The sequence below is a fragment of the Gopherus flavomarginatus genome, chromosome 4 (genome assembly GCF_025201925.1).
Source record: "Gopherus flavomarginatus isolate rGopFla2 chromosome 4, rGopFla2.mat.asm, whole genome shotgun sequence".
In the NCBI taxonomy this organism is placed as follows: Eukaryota; Metazoa; Chordata; order Testudines; family Testudinidae; genus Gopherus; species Gopherus flavomarginatus.
Window position 1 is genome coordinate 202,975,061 of NC_066620.1, and position 19,301 is coordinate 202,994,361.

General features: G+C 43.4%; 1 protein-coding gene across 4 annotated transcripts in view; it reads left to right on the forward strand.

Moving 5' to 3' along the window:
• RCAN2 (regulator of calcineurin 2) overlaps positions 1–19,085 on the forward strand; it is a 194,104-nt gene extending 175,019 nt beyond the window's left edge. For all 4 annotated transcript variants that reach the window (XM_050951001.1, XM_050951000.1, XM_050950999.1 and 1 more), the window contains one exon: positions 17,323–19,085. In XM_050951001.1, coding sequence (XP_050806958.1) covers positions 17,323–17,483 — 161 coding nt within the window. In that variant the 3' untranslated portion in view covers positions 17,484–19,085. The remainder of the gene's footprint in view (positions 1–17,322) is intronic.
• Positions 19,086–19,301: the final 216 nt, after the last annotated feature.

Genomic DNA, 19,301 nt, shown 5'->3' on the forward strand with positions numbered 1-19,301 from the left:
TGGATTCAAGGGGCCACTTATGGGATGTTCCCCAACTTTGTGGAGTCTCCCTGCCCAGCAGGAGCCATGGGATAGAGGTGAATCCAAGGATCTGCTACTGAGTGAATCCTCCTAGCTTCTTTCCCCTGCCCAGGGATGGAGACAGCTAGGATTACAGATTAACTGGTTTTAGGCCTTAGAATTTAAAGGGTTTAAGCAAGGCCCCCTGCAGTGGGGTGAATTTCATCCTTATCTAGTACCTTCCAACTGGAGATCTCTGAGTCCTTCACAACCATTAATTAGTTCACTCTCACACAGCCTGGAATGATAGGTAAGCAGTATCACTGTATTACAAATGTCAAGACTGAGCTGCAGTCACTTGAGTAAAGCCTTGCAGTAAACCAGTGACAGAGCCAGGAACAGAACCCAGGAATCCTGATTCCCTGTCCCTTTTAAGCACTAGACCACAATCCCTCCTATCTGAATGACACTCCCACGTCTGTAACATTTATCTGTACACTGACACTAATTACTCTGTGAAAAACAGACTTTGCTGTAGTTAAAAGTGCCAGAGAAAATATGAAATCCCTGCCCTGAGGTATTATAAAAGGAATGCACTATAACTTAGACCCCCATATTAATGACTGTGTTCATTTCTTCCATTGGATGCACATGCATATTCCCCACTAATGCCACATTCACTTAGAGTGAAAGTTATCCCTGTGCAAAAGGTCAGCACAAAGCCCTATGTGCTCACTTAAGACCTAGTTCAGCCCTATTTTGAGGATGTGAGTGGGGCCCATAAACATTGTGCTAGTCTTGTCACCTTAGGAGTTAAAGCTGCTGGCATTAAAAACTATGTCAAAACTCCTATCGCCATCAGTGGTACGCCATCAGCACCTAAGATTAGAAGGCTATTGTTTGTGTGGTTTTTTGTGTTTTTTTAAAAAATGCTGACACTGTTAGAAGGAAAAAAAATCCTGTGTGTTACGTGGCTGTCCATGAAAATCTCTGCATTTGGTCTGACCCTCTTTGGGCCGTCTGTATTTGGGGTTTTCCTACTCCTGTTTAAACAGTAGATCACAAAGGGGAAAGCATCACATATCTGTGGAGTATTGCTGTTGCCCGGCATGTTTATTGATTTAGTCTTTGTTTAGCCCAGTCTTACGAGATTGTCAATGTATGAACCCAGGTACAAACACTACATAGCCACCCCAGCAATGATCATAACAGAGGGAAGATGCACCCACCAAAAAGAAATGGTGATTCGAAAAAATAAGTTGAATTTTGCTAGGCTGATGTTATCCCAGTGATCCTCTGTCGCCTTCTAGTTCTGGATGGTTGGGGAGCATTCTGCAGGGAAATTCACAGAAAATAACACACACTTTCTCAGAGCTCTCCTCATTCAAAGAAAGCAAAACTCCTTGGACAGTAAATTCCGTTCCCCCTTTTTGTTTCCCAAAATGTCGCTACCCTCACTTCCTGCACAGTTCTTCCCACAACTCTGTGATGTGCCTTCATTTGGCCCCAGTATCAGAACCCACATTCAGTCTGGCCTTGTGCATACTCCGCTAGCCAGGTTCTACTTTATATCCTGACTAGGGAGCTACAGGAATGATCCTGCAAACAGTTACTCACTTCTATATAGTTATTCATGCACAGATACCTTATTGTGTGTGGGACACTTATTTCATAGAACCAAGGTCTGTCAAAGACCAGTTTTTAGGACTTGTTCCTGCAGCCTTTATTCCTGTTGAAGTCAGGGGAGCTACTCATGTGGGTAAAGTCTACTCACTCAAGGACTAGATTGTGACTAGCCTTAATGCAGTCTTGCAAGAGAATCAGAAACTTCCGCCTTCCTTGCACAGCGTATGTTAGGAGATGCCTACATCTTAGTTCCAGGTGTTGGGGAGGGGAGCACATGGATTATGCAGCCATACCACTCCCCCTGCCCCCGAGCAGGCAAAGGGCAGCAGGGACAGGAAATAGGTGGAGCCATGCTTTATCCCCAGCACTGCCAGTGCTGACCTGTGAAATTGGCTGGTCACAAGGTGGGAGTAAAAGTCACCCTGAAACGGGTTGTAGCAAATTACAGTGACCTGCCATGTGTAATTGGGGTGCCCCAGGATATCTTGTGCCACTGAGTCACTATTTCTTCCATAGTTCCTCCAAGCATGACTCAGCTACAGTTGAAAATACATAGTCTAGCCCTGAGTAAGGGCTGCAGGATCGGGCCCTAAAACTGATACATGTTTTATATCATGTACATTATATATAAACAAACCAATTTTAACTCTTTAATGAAACTGCAGTTGTGATTTTTAAGTACAAAATGTGTGATTTAATAAACCTGAAAAAAAAAACTAGAAACGCTAGTGCCTTTCAAACCACAAAACAGTGCAGGAAAGTCAGGAGGCATCAGTGGAAACATTCTGAGCAATGGGCAGTTGTTAAAGTCAGCAGAATTCTGTGAGAGTAAATGTTAGCAGGATTTAGTCTCTAAGCCCTTACACATCCCATAACTGGACAATGTGGCCATAGTTTCCAACCTTCTGGGCTGGTCTTCAAGTCCTTCTCTAGTCTCCACATAATTTATCCGATGGCAAGTTTAATACCTCTCCCTTGTGCACCTTCAAAGCTCTTATTAGAACAATTTCCCCTCCCCTAAACCCCCAAAAGAAATCTTTCCTGACAAGTCAGAAGAAAGCTTTGTAGGAAATCCCTGGAAATAGGAGATGGAGGGTCATGCTTTGGCACTGAAAGACAAGATCAGTCTGCACCGCTCAATGCAACATGGCAAGGCATTGTTCTAGTGCACACTCCAGCCTTGTGATTATGAGGACCAGATTCACCATCAACTTAAATACTGTGGGTACATCTATACTACCTGCCGGATCGGCGGGTAGTATTCGATGCATCGGGGATCGACTTATTGCATCTTACCTAGACGTGATAAATTGATCCCTGAATTGATGTCTGTACTCCAGCTCGGCAGGAGGAGTAAGTGGAGTTGACGGGGGAGCCACAGTGGTTGACTTGCTGCCATGAAGACGGCGGGTAAATCATAGAATATCAGAGTTGGAAGGGACCTCAGGAGATCATCTAGTCCAACTCCCTGCTCAAAGCAGGACCAATCCCCAGACAGATTTTTACCCCAGTTCCCTAAATGGCCCTCTCAAGGATTGAACTCACAACCCTGGGTTTAGCAGGCCAATGCTCAAACCACTGAGCTATCCCTCCCCCTAAGCGAATAGCATAGCTGAAGTTGCATATCTTAGTTTGAAACACCCCCCCCCCCCCCCAGTGTAGCCCAGGCCTATGAGAAGATCCCTGAATAATCAGCTGATTATATCCATATTACCCTGGATTATGTAGGCTAGGGTTACCTACAAAAATAAAGATCTCAGATCTTCAGCTGAGGTAAATCTGCATAGCTACACTGACTTCAGTAGTGCTATGCCAGTTCACTGTGACTGAGGATCCGGCTCGTTGCCTTTGAAAGGGAATGCCTTTTGACGCACCTTGAGAAAGGAAATTGTGGTTTATGTTGGATTCTTATGTATCTTTCAAATGACTATGACTTCACAGTAGGCCTCAGTTGTGGTGACTAATTTCAGGACAAATCAATAGCCCTGTGGCTACGATATATTTTTGGTCATCTACCACCTTCACTTGGGGATAATGGATACACTGGATTCCTGCCACACCTAAGCCATCTGCTGAGGCAGGAGTCTGAAAGCAGAAACATTTTTGTGCATCTAAATATATCCACAAATCTTTTTTAAAAAGGCAAATAGTAATTCTAGTTGGTCAACTGATCTCACCAGCATGTTTCTGAAATGGTCTTATGCATGGAGAAAGAGACGTAATATCTATAACAACAAGAGAGTCCAAAGCTGCGATGATAAGCTCAGCGGTTCAGATGGCCTCTTGCAGCAGTGTAAATCAGGACTACTCCACAGAAGTCCAAAGAGTGTCAGAGCAGTGTTGGTGAGATGGACTCAGACCAGTGTTCTTACAGACAACTCTTCACGTCTTCACTTGCTGTCGTGGCAGGAAATGAGACTTTGTCACAGGATGAGCTGGCCCTTTAAGTGCACGTCGATGGTGCAGCTGGGCGTGAGTCTGCCAGCCTGGGTAGACAGACTTGTGCTAGCAGAGCTTGAACTAGTGTGCTAAAAATAGCAGCGTGGACACTGTGGCTCAGAACTACCCAGCATGCTAGGTTTGCACTTGGGTGGCAGCTGAAGTCTCGCCAGAGCTGCAGTGCTCACATTTGCTGTGTCTAGCATGCTAGCTCAAGTTGCACTAGCACAACTCAGTCTATCCAAGCTGAGAGGCTTGCTCCCAGCTGCAGTGTAGACAGACTCTAAGAGGGCTGGGGCTGGGGCTGGGGCTCAGCCTCACCTGTGCCAGGTGTAGCCCACCTCCTCAGATGAAGGGAATGAATCCATTGGTGACATAATGGGAGCATGTTGCTCAGAACCAGGCCTGGGAGGTACAGTAACTCCTCACTTAACGTTGTAGTTATGTTCCTGAAAAATGTGACTTTAAGTGAAACGATGTTAAGCGAATCCAATTTCCCCATAAGAATTAATGTAAATGGGGGGGTTAGGTTCCAGGGAAATTTTTTTCACCGGACAAAAAACTATATTATATAGATATACACACAGTATACGTTTTAAACAATTTAATACTGTTCACAGCTATGATGATTGTGAAGCTTGGCTAAGGTGGTGAAGTTAGAGGGTGGAAGAGGGAGGGATATTTCCCAGGGAATGCCTTGCTTTTAAATGATAAACTAGCACTCAGCTGAACTCTCCAGGGTTAACACGTTGTTAATGTAGCCTCTCATCCAAGGCAGTACGAACAGGAGGGTGGGGAGACAGCATAGCAGACAGAGACAGACACACCTTGTGTGTGAGGGGGAGAGCGAGAGAGATGCACACTGCCCCTTTAAGTAAGCTGACCCACTCTAAAGTGCATTGTCTTTTTAAGTGGATCAGGAAGTTGAGACAGCAGCTGCTGCCCCAAGCTGTCTCTGTCTCTCTCCATGCGTGTCCCCTCCCTGCTCTATATGGAGAAGGGGTAAGCAGGGTGTAGGGGCAGCGGGGAGGGGGACACCCTGACATTAGCCCCTGCCCTTTCCCCCCACCCCCCTGCACAGCAAGCAGGAGTCTCTGGGAGCAGCTCCAAGGCAGAGGGCAGGAGCAGCACATGGCAGTGGGGGGAGGGACAGCTGAACTGCCTGGATAACCTGCTGTGTGGCTGCAGCACAGGGAACTTAGGGGAAGGGGGAGCTGATAGGGGGAGCTGATGGGGGGCTGCCAGTCCACCCTGGTTACAAACTCCCACCAACTAGCTGCAACGGGATGCTCTTCCTGCAAGCAGAGGACAAAGCAGGCAGTTGCCAAACGACTTTAAAAGGGAGCATTGCACAACTTTAAATGAGCATGTTCCCTAACTGATCAGCAACGTAACAACGAAACAGTGTTAACCAGGACGACTTTAAGCGAGGAGTTACTGTACAGGCCTAGGCTGGAAGTGGTGCAAGTAGCCCTGCTCTGAGAGGCTTTGTGCCTGCTTTGCTGTCCATTAGAGGGATGCTCCCTGCTCAGGAAGTGTCTAGCTCTGCCGACCAGCGTGGGCAGTGGAGGCTGTGGCCCTGCCTCTTGTGCTAGCGGGGACCAATTCCTGCCTCTCACCTGTGGAAGGCCCTTGTGTTAGATGTGCAGTACGGGATTAGCTCCATATGCCTCTTCTCCTACCTTCTGCACCCACACACAGACCAGACCCAATCTGACCTGTATCGTTTGTAAAGGCTGTAAATGTAAGATGTTGTTATGATACTAATGACACATTTAACATGGAGCTGACTGCTCTGGACCTATTAACATTAGATTATGATTCAGAACAGAGGACAGGAGAGCTGCAAAATACCGCTACTCTGCCTTGATAACTAATTAATCAACCACACATATTACATCCATTGCCAGACAATAACAGCTTCATAGTTCAAGAGGAGCCCATCCTTGAAAGGCCATGATACTGCCTCATAAAGCAATATAAAACCTTGTGCTATTAATTTTTTTATGATTTTTTTTAAATTCTCAAACATTACCAGACTGTTCCTGTGCTATTATGCTGTGTGTGCAATCATCAGAGGTCACCAATCCTTTCATGGTTAATGTCGCTGAAGCAAACGGTTCCTATTCCCATCTGAGTAGTTAGGTTCATTGTATAATGGTTGAGATTTAAGTCCCCTTGTACTGTTTTTCTTTTCTGTCAACTAATACAGTAGAGGAAAATGTAAGTATTTCTAGAGGGCTAGGAGTTCATTGGAAGCATTTTCTGGTGTTTCAAGGGGACATCATAACTTAATTCTTTTGTGCATCCTTCCCTCCAGGCAGATTAGAGCTCATAGAATTTATTTGATGAACCAAGATATTTTTCTGAATAAGATGACATGTATTTCCTTAATTCATTCTTTTTAGATAGCTTGCTAGATAATCTATAATGTAGATAAATGATTGCACAATTGCAATTCACCTAACACAAGGAAATAAAGAATAAGAGGAGGGGGCCAGGGACATTTAAGGGGAGAGAGGAGGAAGACCAACCAAAGGAGATGCTGAAGGAATCACCCAAGAGGCAGGAGGAGAATAAGGACAGGGCGCAGTCATGGAAGCCAAAGCAAGACACGATATTCAAAAGGAAGTTATGATTGACAGTGTCGCAAGCAACTGAGAAGTCAAAGGGAATGAAGGTGGAGGAAAGACCCTGAGGTTGGCCAGGAAAAGACTGTTGGACACCTCAGTGATTATGGTTCAGTGGAGTAAAGAAGGCAGCTCCTGACTGGAGAGGATCCTGAGTGCAGCTGAAGGAAAAGAATTTGAGGTAGCTTTTGTGAACAGCAGGTTCAGGGATTTTGAGAGTGAAAAGAAGAGAGGAAGAAGGCAGTGATTGAAGAGGGAGGTGGAGTTAAGCATTGGCTTTCTCAGGGTGGTGGTGATCAGATCATGCTTGAATTGTGAGGGGAAGGAGCCAGAGGAGAGGTTGAGGAGAAGGGAAAAGGAGATTGAGGGTGGGGATTAGGAGGCAGGAGAGAATGGGATCACTAGGGCAGGGAGATGGGTTTCAGTAGGAAAGTGGATACGAAACCTGGATATCGGTGATGGGATGAGGGAAGATTGTAGCATACCTTGTCTGTCTGTGCCTAAATGAGGCCCGCAAGATCCTGTGCTGGGAGGGAGAAGGGTTTATCAGGGAGTGAAATATTACAAGTAAGTGACAGTTTAATGTGGGAACCTGATAACATGAACCTGTCTCACTGCGCAACTGTTCAACAAACACCAGAGCTGTGCAAATAACTGACTTTTTGGTTCCCTGACTGTACTGAAAAATTGAGGAGGAGGACTGTTTTGGGTCATATACAACATTTCATTCCATCCAAAATGAAACATTTAATGAAAAGTTGTTTCAAATTGAAAAATCAAAACACTTTTTGTTAGAGTTGTTGATTAATCGCAGTTAACTCATGCGATTAACTAAAAAAAATTAATTGTGATTAAAAAAATTAATTGCAATTAATTGCAGTTTTAATCGCACTGTTAAACAATAGAATACCAATTAAAATGTATTAAATTTTTTGTATTTTTCTACATATTCATATATACTGTAGTCTGTGTTGTAATTGAAATTAAAGTGTATTTTTTTTATTACAAATATTTGCACTGTAAAAATGATAAACTAAAGAAATGGTATTTTTCAATTCAAGTCATACAAGTACTGTAGTGCAATCTTTGTCCTGAAAGTGCAACGTACAAATGTAGATTTTTTGTTACATGATTGCACTCAAAAACAAAACAATATAAAACTTCAGAGCTTACAACTCCAACCAGTCCTACTTCTTGTTCAGCCAATTGATAAGACAAACAAGTTTGTTTAAATTTATGGGAGATAATTCTGCCATCCTCTTATATACAATATCACCAGAAAGTGAGAACAGGCATCTTCATGGCACTTTTATAGCTGGCATTGCAAGGTATTTATGTGCCAGATATGCTAAACATTCATATGCCCCTTCATGCTTTGGGCACCATTACAAAGGACATACTTCCATGCTGATGACGCTCATTAAAAAAATGTGTTAATTAAATTTCTGACTGAACTCCTTGGGGGAGAATTATATGTCCCCTGCTCTGTTTTACCTGCATTCTGCAATATATTTCATGTTATAGCAGTCTCAGATGATGACCCAGCACATGTTGTTCATTTTATGAACACTTTCACTGCAGATTTGACAAAATGCAAAGAAGGTACCAATGTGAGATTTCTAAAGATAGCTATGGCACTCGACCCAAGGTTTAAGAATCTGAAGTGAATTCCAAAATTTGAGAGGAATGAGGTGTGGATCATGATTTCAGAAGTCGTAAAAGAGCAACACTCCAATGTGGAAACCATAGAACCTGAACCACCAAAAAAGAAAATCAACCTTCTGCTGGTGGCATCTGAGTCAGACAATGAAAATGAATGTGTGTCGGTCTGAACTGATTTGGGTTGTTATCAAGCAGAACCCATCATCAGCATGGACGCTGGTTGAAGCATGAAAGGACATGTGAATCTTTAGTGCACATGACATGTAAATATCTTGCAACTCTGGTTACAACTAGGGTGACCAGACAGCAAGTGTGAAAAATTGGGACGGGTGGTGGGGGGTAATAGGAGCCTATATAAGAAAGACCCAAAAATCCAGACTCTCTCTATAAAATTGGGACATCTGGTCACCCTAGTTACAGCAGTACCATGCGAATGCCTATTCTCACTTTCAGGTGACATTGTAAACAATAAGCGGGCAGCATTATCTCCTGCAAATGTAACCAAACTTGTTTGTCTGAGCGACTGGGTGAAAAAGAAGTAGGGCTGAGTGGACTTGCAGGCTCTCAAATTTTACATTGTTTTATTTTTGAATGCAGGTTTTTTTGTATACAATTCTACATTTGTAAGTTCAACTTTCATGATAAAAAGATTGCACCACAGTACTTGTATGAGGTGAATTGAAAAATACCATTTCTTTTGTGTTTTTTTTACAGTGCAAATACTTGTAATCAAAAATTAAGTGAGCAATGTACACTTTGTATTCTGTGTTGTAACTGAAATCAATATATTTGAAAATGCAGAAAACATCCAAAAATATTTAAATAAATGGTATTCTTTTGTTTAACACTGCGATTAATCACGATTACTTTTTTAAGTGTGTGATTAATTGTGGTTTTTTTAATCGTTTGACAGCCCTACTTTTTGTTTTTAAAATGTCAAAATGAAATTTTTTTTAATTTTGTGACTGAAACAATTCTGTGAATTTGATACAAATCACGAAATGTTTTGGTCTTCCCAAATATACATTATTTGGGTAAAAAAGTTTTCGCAGAATTTTCCCCCACTTTAATAAATATATCAGTTCAACTCATCTTTTCACAAAAAAAACATAAAATTCTATTCAGGACAGAACGTGCTGTCTGCTCTTACCTTTACTTTGGGTGTGTATGAAGTGCATGTTAAAACTCACAGGTTTGGCTGCAAGAGTTAGTAAGTAAATGGATGGCCCTTCCAAAAACACAGGATCTGTGAGTATAGAGGTCTCATTAACTCTTCTAGTGCCTAAGGCTGATTAGACTGGCTTGCCTCCTGTACTATATTTAAAGTAAAGTATTTGGGCCAGTCTAATTCTTGCCGTCTAAAAATAAATAGTTCAGATTAAAGTTGAAACAACAACTCTAATCCAGCCCTGGGCTAAGCAGGTGCAGATCTGTTGCAATCAATGGAGTTGCTCCCACTTGCACTGGAGCTGAATTTGGTCCAGTATGTTTTAATAAAGATTTAAAGCATAATCCCCACTTTGAGGATTTAGAAGAGGGTTTTTGAAACTAAAAACACATTTCTTCCAAATGAGTCATGGTCGCTGGCTGTGGTGTTGTCAGTTTCCCCTCACACCCGAGTACTAAGTAATGTACTAAATGGGGCAGATTTATAATAGTCAGCTTCCTTAGGGATTGTTTCAGTCCTTCATTTCAAACATACCTGTTAACTAAATCTCCTTGGTGAACAAGAGGTTAACCTTCAGTCCTCTTGAATTAGATGCATAGGAAGACAGGAGGAGGAGGAAAATGCCTTTGGGAAATTAGACTTCAACACCCAGAATGAGTGGGGTGAACATCAATGTGGGGAGATTCTCATTTCTCATTCTGATCAGATTAATTTATTTTGTTAAATATTGAGGTAGAGACCTTGCTGACTGCCACTGTGTTTTTCTGCTGAGTCATCACACTATCTGACAGTATCTTTTTATATTTCTAATTTTAAATCCTAACTAGCTTATCCTCTGTGTTTGGAGAGAGCCTAGCGTATTTTGGCACTACCACAATCTAAATAATCAGCAGGTGTAAACTGGCATAGCTCCCATTTTCGTTAGGTCTGTAAACCTAACTTGGACTATGAGATTATCACCAAAACACCAATTTATATCAGCTGGGGATTTGGGCCATGATTTTTGGCCTGATGGTGTCCCTTTAAAAAGTGGGAAGATCTGTCTTTTTCATCCTTTATTTATTACCTTGGTATCTGAGCTATTAATAGTACCTTAGTAGTATTCTTTTTGAAGACCTAAATAACAATTAAAAGTAGCACCAGATTCTATTTTTCTAAAAGTCCTTTTGATTGTACATGACTGTGTTCCAATAACTTAGTTATATTGGCCTCATTTGCAGTCCAGCCTTAACAAGACTTCCATATTTTGGTCCACGATTTTGTAGGCATTAAAAATTGTGAATATAAAATTTTATCCACAATAATTTGTGGGCATAACTGAGTTTCTGTCAGTGGGTCCCACTCTAGGTATGCAGGAACCACATGCATGCAACACTGGATTTTTCTTGGCTATCAGTGTCCACCAGGGCTGTGCATGCACTCTGTGCTTCATTTCCGTCTTACCGCCCATGGCCAGGTGTCCAACCCCCTAGTTCTTAGCTTGGGCTAAACTCTGAAAAATTATGAATATCTTCAGACCCACTTCTGAGCTTTGATTTTTGACTTCAGTGAACTGAGTAATCATTGGAAATACAGTTCAGAGGTGCTCTGATTGACTCCAGCTCAGCAAGAGCTTACCTACCGGAGGACAGGTTCTTATCCGTTCACTCGGTGCTTAACCTACAAGTGAAACCAGCAATGACAGTGTGTCTATATCCGGGGCTATTAGGCCATACGTCAGTGTGCATATGTGACATGCCACTTGCCAGACTTCTCCTGTAAGCTTTATACTTGTGGCTGAGATCCATGTATGCCCCATCCAGGCATCATATGAGCAAATGCGATGAAGACTCATCTCAAGTATTGCAAGAACTGGCTTGGTGGTTAGACATGAACATGAGGAGAAAGGTGACATTTTTAGTCCCCCTTCCTTAGGATAATGTTTATCATGGACACACCAGGGACAGGCTGAGGGACCCACCTGAAACACCTCCAAATGCAAGGCACGTGGGCTCGGGACATTTTGAAGCTACATATTAATGTTTTGAAACTAAGGATTATCAGGCTAGCCCTATATAACTTTCTTGCCCATTTTGCAGAATTCTAAGGTACAAATTCTGACAGACAACATGTTGGCAATTCATTAGGTGAACAAACAAGGAGGTGTGTGATTATCCCCTCTGCCTGGAAGCCATTAAGTTTCATATCATCAACATGAGGTGACCCCACAAGCTCTATATCTTCCAGAGATCAGCAATTACCTAGCAGACTTTCTGAGCAGAATCGTGCTAACCAAACAGGAGCGGTTACTACAGAAATCCATCCATCCTAGACCTGATATTCCATCAGTCGTGGACTCCCATCAAATTTGTTCATCACAGAGGATACCACCAAATGCTGGAACTTTTATTCCAGAGGAGGCATGAGCTCAGGCTCTCTGCTGGATGCCTTCCTCCTTTGATGGTCTTGAACTCCTGTATGCATTCCCACCAATTCCTCTGATTCATAGGATAATATCCAAGGTCATAGAGGATAATGCCTCAGTCATCATGATAGCTCCATACTGGCCAAGACAGTTTTGATTATTAGATCTGCTGCAGATGTCTCAGCAGCATCCTATACACCTTCCAACTTGCCTGACATAGAAACCCAGAACCACGGTCAGATATCTCACCCAGGCCCACAGATGCTGCGTCTGATGGCAATGTTGGCTGGTTGAGCAACACTAACAGAGACTGCTCCTTACCAGGCCAGAAAATTCTTAAGCAGAGCAGGAAACGTTCCACCAGGAAAACTTAATCCTCCAAATGGATAAGATTATCTGTATGCGCAACTCAGAATAATATTGAGTCAATGGAGTCCCTGATACCAAAGATCTTAGACCATATCCTGCTCCAAAAACACGTGGGGCTAGTGCTTAACTCTCTTAAAGTCTACCTTTCTACAGTGTTGGCATGTTACGCTCCAGTACAGTCACACTCAGTCTTTTCACATCCTATGGTATTCAGGGGCTTTCTTCATACTTGCTCTCCAGTCAGAGACCTAACTTCATTATGGGCCACAGTGTCATCCTTCTAAAGCTCACGAAGACTTCTATTGAACTGCTCTGGGACTACTCAATATACCTGTCAAGCTGTCAGGAGTGGCTTCAAAGCCCGAGTACCAACCTCGGGGCAGACTGTTAAGAAGCAGGGCACACCCACCAAACTGGTTGTGAGTTCTATACTTCGATTTCACCAACCTAGCATCAAGTGTGAATTCCTCAGCACTGTAACAGCCCGACTATGAAGTCCCATATAGTCAGCTTGGTTAATCCAGTTTGTCTTGCTTAACCTAAAAGCTTAACTTTGTGATAGATCGTCTCTTACACCAAAAATCACCATAATATTGCAGTTACTCCTAGTCCCAAAGGACCAGTCACTTTCCCAAGTCAATTACACTTTAGATCTTATAAAGACAATGCTTGTAGCCAGTCCTATAATAAACTAACTAAAGGAAATAGAAGTTATTTACAAAGTTAAAGGAAGTAAACATATACACACAAGTCTTAAGTTCTAAAAGCTGATAGAAGCTTCTATAATAAGTAAGCTTTATATGTCCTTTAGGACTACCCTGGCCAAGCACTGCAGAGCTTTTGCTTATGCTTAGTAATCCTTGCCCCTCCGAGTCCAAGCAGCATAAAGATAGTTTATTCAAGGATTTTTATTCCCTTCCCCCAGAGTTCAAGCTGATGGGATGAGTCCACCTGCATGTCTCCTCTTCTTTGGTGTGGAGGGGTGCAATCAACGGTGTCTTTTCTCCTCTGATGTTCTACAATGGTTTGTCTCGGGTCTATGGGCCTTCTTTTGTTGGGCAGGAGATACACCTGTGGCAAACCAGTATTTCATACTTGTTAATGCTTCTCTCCTGTGGTTTATAGGTTGAGTGAACACTTAAATATTACCATATAACGTGATACAGATATAAGTGAGATTAATGCATGCGGTAACTCAGAAAGCATTTCATAAAGTCCAAAACACTAAATACATTTTTATAAACCTAATACCTAGTTTAACAATAGTAACACAGAGATGAGCCATACCTGTTTCCAGCTCTGCATTTGTCAGTGGTCAGTTGAGGCCTACGGGCCTTGACATGAGCTGGCACCTGGTCTGCCAGCATCACAATACCACCTTACCATCAAGACAGATATTCTCATGGCCATTTCATCAGCATGGACAGTCAGCAAGTTCCAAGCTTTTATGTCTGGATTGTTTTACACATCCTTCCAAGGGGACAAGAGGATGGTGAAACTGTACCCCAAAGTCATCCCTAAGGTGGAGTTGGAATTTCACCTGAACCAATCCATTACTCTATCAGTCATCTTCTTGAAACTGCACTCAGTGGCAGGAGAAAAGAAGCTCCATATTCTGTATGTCTCCAGAGCCTTTCTGTATTACCTCAGTAGGACTAAATGTTTTGGGTTCTCTCCCCATCTCTTCTCGGCTATATCTGATGCCTTGATTGGTGTCTTGTCACAGAGAATCCTTGAAGTGGCTTGTGCAGTGTATTTCCACCTGCTATCAGCTGGCTGGCGAGCCTCTCCCTCCGAATGTCAAGGCACTTTCCACCAGGGCACAGGTACCATCTTCCACACACTTCAGATACATGCTGATCTCTCATATCTACAAGGCAGCAATGCAGCATCGCCTGCCAACTTTTGTTAAGCATTATGTATTTGACCTGGCAGCCAAATCGGAGACCACATTCAGGACAGCAGTACTTTAATCTCTGTTTGATTGGTGCAGCTGAACTTCAGGGGAGGGATACTGCTTGCCTGTCACCTACAGTGGCATCCACACTGACAAATATTTGAAGAAGAAAAGTACTCGTCACTAACTGTTCTTTGAGATGGTGTAGTCAGTTTGCACCCCACAACCAGCCCTCCATTCCTGCTTTTCAGAGTCCTCAGCCACACAGGCTTTGCACTGTAAGGGAACTGTGGGAGGGTTGTAGCAGCCCCCTGCCCTTTATGGCCTTATGCAAGAGCACAAGGAGGCACTGGCAGCATGGATGGCCCTGATGGATACTGCTAATCAAGAAAAATCTGGTGTCATGTGCATGAGGTGCTTGTGTTCCTACGGTAAGATCCACACTGCCTACGGCATCTCAGAGGATCTCAGTTATTGTAGGGCAATTAACTGCTCTTCACTTGGACACCTTCAGAATCCATTTATGAGAGCACTGAATCCTGATTCGTTCAAGTGACATTAATTGCTGCTGCAGTTACTTGTGCCAGAGGCCTCTGAATGTTTGTCCCAGGGTCTATAGTTATTTCCAGATCTCTTTTTCAGTGGAAAGAAACTTTTGGGGAGGAATTTGAGCATAAAAGAATGTGGCATCTGAACTGAGATTATTACTTTTTAAGAGGCCAGTGAATGTGAGTTACTGTATGTGGTGTGATAAGAAATGGCCCAGCTTTGTGTGTGCACTGCACCATTGAGCTCTTTGCAGCTGACAGTGACCAATGTGCCCCTCAGTGCTGGTTGGCAGCATTGACGTCAGCCCATAGCTGAGAAATTAGCTGCAGCCTGCAGGGAAAAGAGGCAAAGCAAAACCATATCATTTCTCCATACACCATGACCAAGCTGTTTCTCTTTTTACATTTTAGCTTCTCAACGAGCCCCATAGTGCTTTACTCAATCTGGAGCCAGAAAAAAGTTTTTCAAAAATAGAGAAGTTTAATGTCGGCATTAATGGGATCACAGCAATAAAATATCTCTTGCAGCAAGAAGCCGAGTTTATACGCGTTATTCACTGTCTTAATTGTAAAGTTGCCTCCCACCTCCAGATAAAAATGCTCCCTGTCCTCTAATCCCAGGCCTATAAACCTCACTGGGATGAACAGCAAACCAACACGAACACTATGCTTTCCTTGTAGCAGGTGCAGAGTTACCTGGAATGATAGGGGCCCAACCCTGCAACCTTTTATTCAAAAAGGTGTGTGTAAAGAATCATGTGAATGAAGATTTTGGGGATCAGGCTCAGTAATTTATAAAACCTGGCAGGGGACCATTTTTTGGTTCTGTTTATATAGCCCCTAGTACAATGACGTCTTGGTTCATGACTAGGGTTACTAGGCAAAATACAAATAAGTAGTGATAATTATTTAGTCTATAGCAAATAGGATTTTGGGGTTCTATCTTATCTAGCTATATGGTGCCTTGCCCTCCTCCTAGAGTATTTGTAGTAAATTTGCATTGGCCACTCTTAACTCAAAGCAGTCATATAAAGCATAGTTTGTCAAAGACATAGTAGTGTTTGCCAGTAGCTAATCATGGTGTTTGTCAGAGTCTTAATAAGCCAATTTGTCAAACTTAAATAAAGTGCACTGGTGCTTGCAGGCATAAAAGATGGAAACGACCTATTCCAATAGGTCATCTAGTCTGCCCCTGCCAGGCCAGGATTGTTCCCTTCAACACATTTTCTAGTGCTTTCTCCAGTTGAGTTTCAGCTGCCAAGCCATGAGACTTCCCCTGCTTCCTTGAGGAGACCAGGCCAGTGTCTCACAGATCTCACCGTTGGAAATTTTTCCTGTTGTTCTTCTTAAATTTACTTTTTCTTAATTCCATCCCATTATTCTTAGCTTCAGCCCCCATGGTACCACACTGAACAGAGGCAGCGTTGTTCAGGAGATGGTGCACAGGACTTGGAGCTAGGAATTACTAAGTTCTGAGCCTGGCTCTTACGCTGAGGCTGTGGGCAAGTCGTTTCACTTCCCAGCTCCATCTTCACCTCCACAACACTGACCTCCTTCACAGGGGAACTTGGAGGGTTAAGTAATGAATGTGCACGGAGCACTTAGAAAATCCAAAGTGCTGCGTAAGTGTGTAACCCATTGCTGAGCATGGTACAGGACCCACTCCATGCCCGATCTGCAGAGGATATGAATGTGTTACAGATACTGCTGAAGAGCACTAGCTCAGGCTGTAGCTGCTCATGGTTTTAGCTCTAGTGGTCTCTGGTTCAATCCTTTACATGTCAGCCAAAATGATGACTGTCAGAAGTGCTAAGTAGATGCTATGCCTACATTAAGTCCTGAAGGGTATTTAGAGATGTTTATAGCTGGAACTGTTGTTATCAGTGATAAACAAACCCTCTCCCTCACAGCCTACCAATACAGTAGCTAGAGAAATTAGAGATGAGACCAAACTGCAGTATGTGTAACTGGATCTGAATGATCCCAGAGTCTAAAGAAGTTTGGGCTTGCGGTACTGAGGTTTGGCCCAGTTTAGATACAAGGGGCAACCATGAAGTTTGAGTCCAGCTCTGAACTCTCTGTTGATAGAGGGTTTAGGAAGTGTGGTTTTGAGCTGGGCCCATCTCCATGACACTAGGCTACCCTTATCTCGCCCCTTACACATACATTTAAGCCTTGTCTACTCTGTGATTTCAGCCATGAGTGTGGCTGCACTAGTAGGAAATCCTAGCACAGACACTAATGCAACTTGTTTTTAACTAGTCCAGATTATCCTGGATTCCACCCTTAGGCCTCATCTACACTTAGGAATAGCCTTGCATAGTAACCAGTCGCCAGCTTTCGGTGTAGTTGCAGGGGTGCTGACCCCTATGTGTAGAAAGGGGCATGCAGGAATAAACCTCTGTTAGCTCCGTCCAAGCAAACTCCTGTGTGTTTTTGTCTATGCCTAAAGCTCAGCCATGGTGCAGCTACATGGATTGCTGAATTAGGGCTATTCCTGGAGACAGACAAGGCCAGAGTCAATGTTTGGCTCTCCCATACTGGTGACCTTTGACCTAACCACTTATTCCTGCTTCTAGGGGAGAAGTACGAGCTGCATGCAGGGACAGAGTCCACCCCGAGCGTGGTGGTGCACGTCTGCGACAGCGACACAGAGGAAGATGAGGACCCAAAGAATTCTCCAAAGCCAAAAATTATTCAAACTCGGCGCCCTGGCCTGCCTCCTCCTGTGTCTAACTGAGCCTCTCCAGCGGAAGCAGCACTTCTCTCCTCCAGCATGGCTCTTTGTTTTTCTGTTTGCTATGTTTTGTTGAAGGGCAGCCATTGCCTCCTGGGTAATGGGACATCTCGCTCATTGAAATCCCTTCTCTGTACTCAAGTCTGTCTAACACAAGGGCTAGGAAAAAATTCTTTGTACATGTAACCATATTACCTGCCATCGAGTGTGATAGGTCTTGTGAAAGGGGCTAGAATAGGCTGGGAAGAGGGGGGGGAGTTTAGTTTGAGGGTTTTTCATAGCATTGCACATTGTAATGATAGCAAAACCAGAAGCATCGCTTAGTAAACTAGTGATGGGCAAATAGGCTGATGTTGGGATTAATATGCAGACTAGCAGAACATTCTTCTCTGCTCCCCTTTCCACAGGATCCCACTCCCCCCCCCTACTCCCCAGCAGACCTGGGTCTCCCACTTGTCCCTCATTCTTACCTGGTGTCATCTTGTGAGGTAGCAGCTTGGTGGCCTTTAACCTCTTCACCTCCACTTACTAAGCATTTATCTTGTGGCAGGCAACTTCTGTAGGAGACAAGAAGTTTTCTGCATGTTTCAGTTACAGCCAGAGGACTGAAACAGTCCTGTCCCTTGACTGCTGCTGAATACGTTGGCCCTTTAAATCTGGGGCTGACACACCCTGGAGTGCATTGGGCTGAAAGGGGAGGCAGGATTTTGTGAAGGGGGAGGTGTCCTTCATTCCTGTGTCCTCCAATGATAGGGAGCCAGGCTGCTAGCAGTGGGGGAAATCCTCACATTCCGTCCGATTAGGAGGGCAAGGATGTTACTTCTCTTTTCCTGCACCCCTGAGGTTAGGGTGAAGAAGCTAACTTCCCATTACACTGGGATTCATTACTGTCTCATGGTAGCAGTGATGGACAGAGGTTTCCAGTGGTATGCTGGATAGCCCTGATACTCCAGCTATTTGCAAATATTTGCCTATCCCTAATAATCAGCACTCCCCCTCCCCCTTTTCTCGATGTGTTTTAAGGTCCATATTAGCTGTATGCAGTATTCTGCGCCTCACCCCCCTCCCCGGCCAAATAAAACAGGACCACACTTAAACTTGAACTTAGACTGCATGGAATTTACTCTGCTGTCTCACTCACTCCTACATGTCCCTGTCACTTATAACATGCACAGGATTACTGACATTTTTGTGCGTTCATTATGGCTGGTAGCAGAGAGTACTTAGATATTTGGATTTTCTACCTGGGCAGATCATCTCTGTTAATTATTCTCATGCACGCTCACCGTTTTGAGAAAGTGCTCTCTAGAGATCTAAGCCTCGCTCTCACAAAGGCACGTGAGCTTAACTTGACACACGTGAGTAGTTCCATTGAAATGAATGTTATGAAAGCGAAGCGTATGCATAGGGCTTTGCAGGATTGGGGCATAAGCAAATGAGCTGCAGTTCTATCCCACCCCTTGAGATGGCACTGAGGGGTTCCATGTTTAAACTCTCAGTTTCTTTCCGATCAAATTTGCTCCATGTACAAATAAAAAGGTTTTGGGGTTTTTTTTTTGTTTGTTTTTTACTTCTCAACCCTGCAAGGTCAACCTGGGATCTGAAAGTCAAGCTAGGTTCTGTAATAAAACCTTTGTTAGGAAGTTTCTGAAAATTACAGTGGCAGAATCTTAATTAACAATAAGGATACGCATGCTTCAGTGGACTCTAGCTCATTCTCCCATTGCTGTATTGATTCAGCAATACTGACAGAAAGAAAAACACCTAATTTTGTCACTAAAATCAACAGAGATTTCTCAATGCCCATTGGGAGAACAGAGC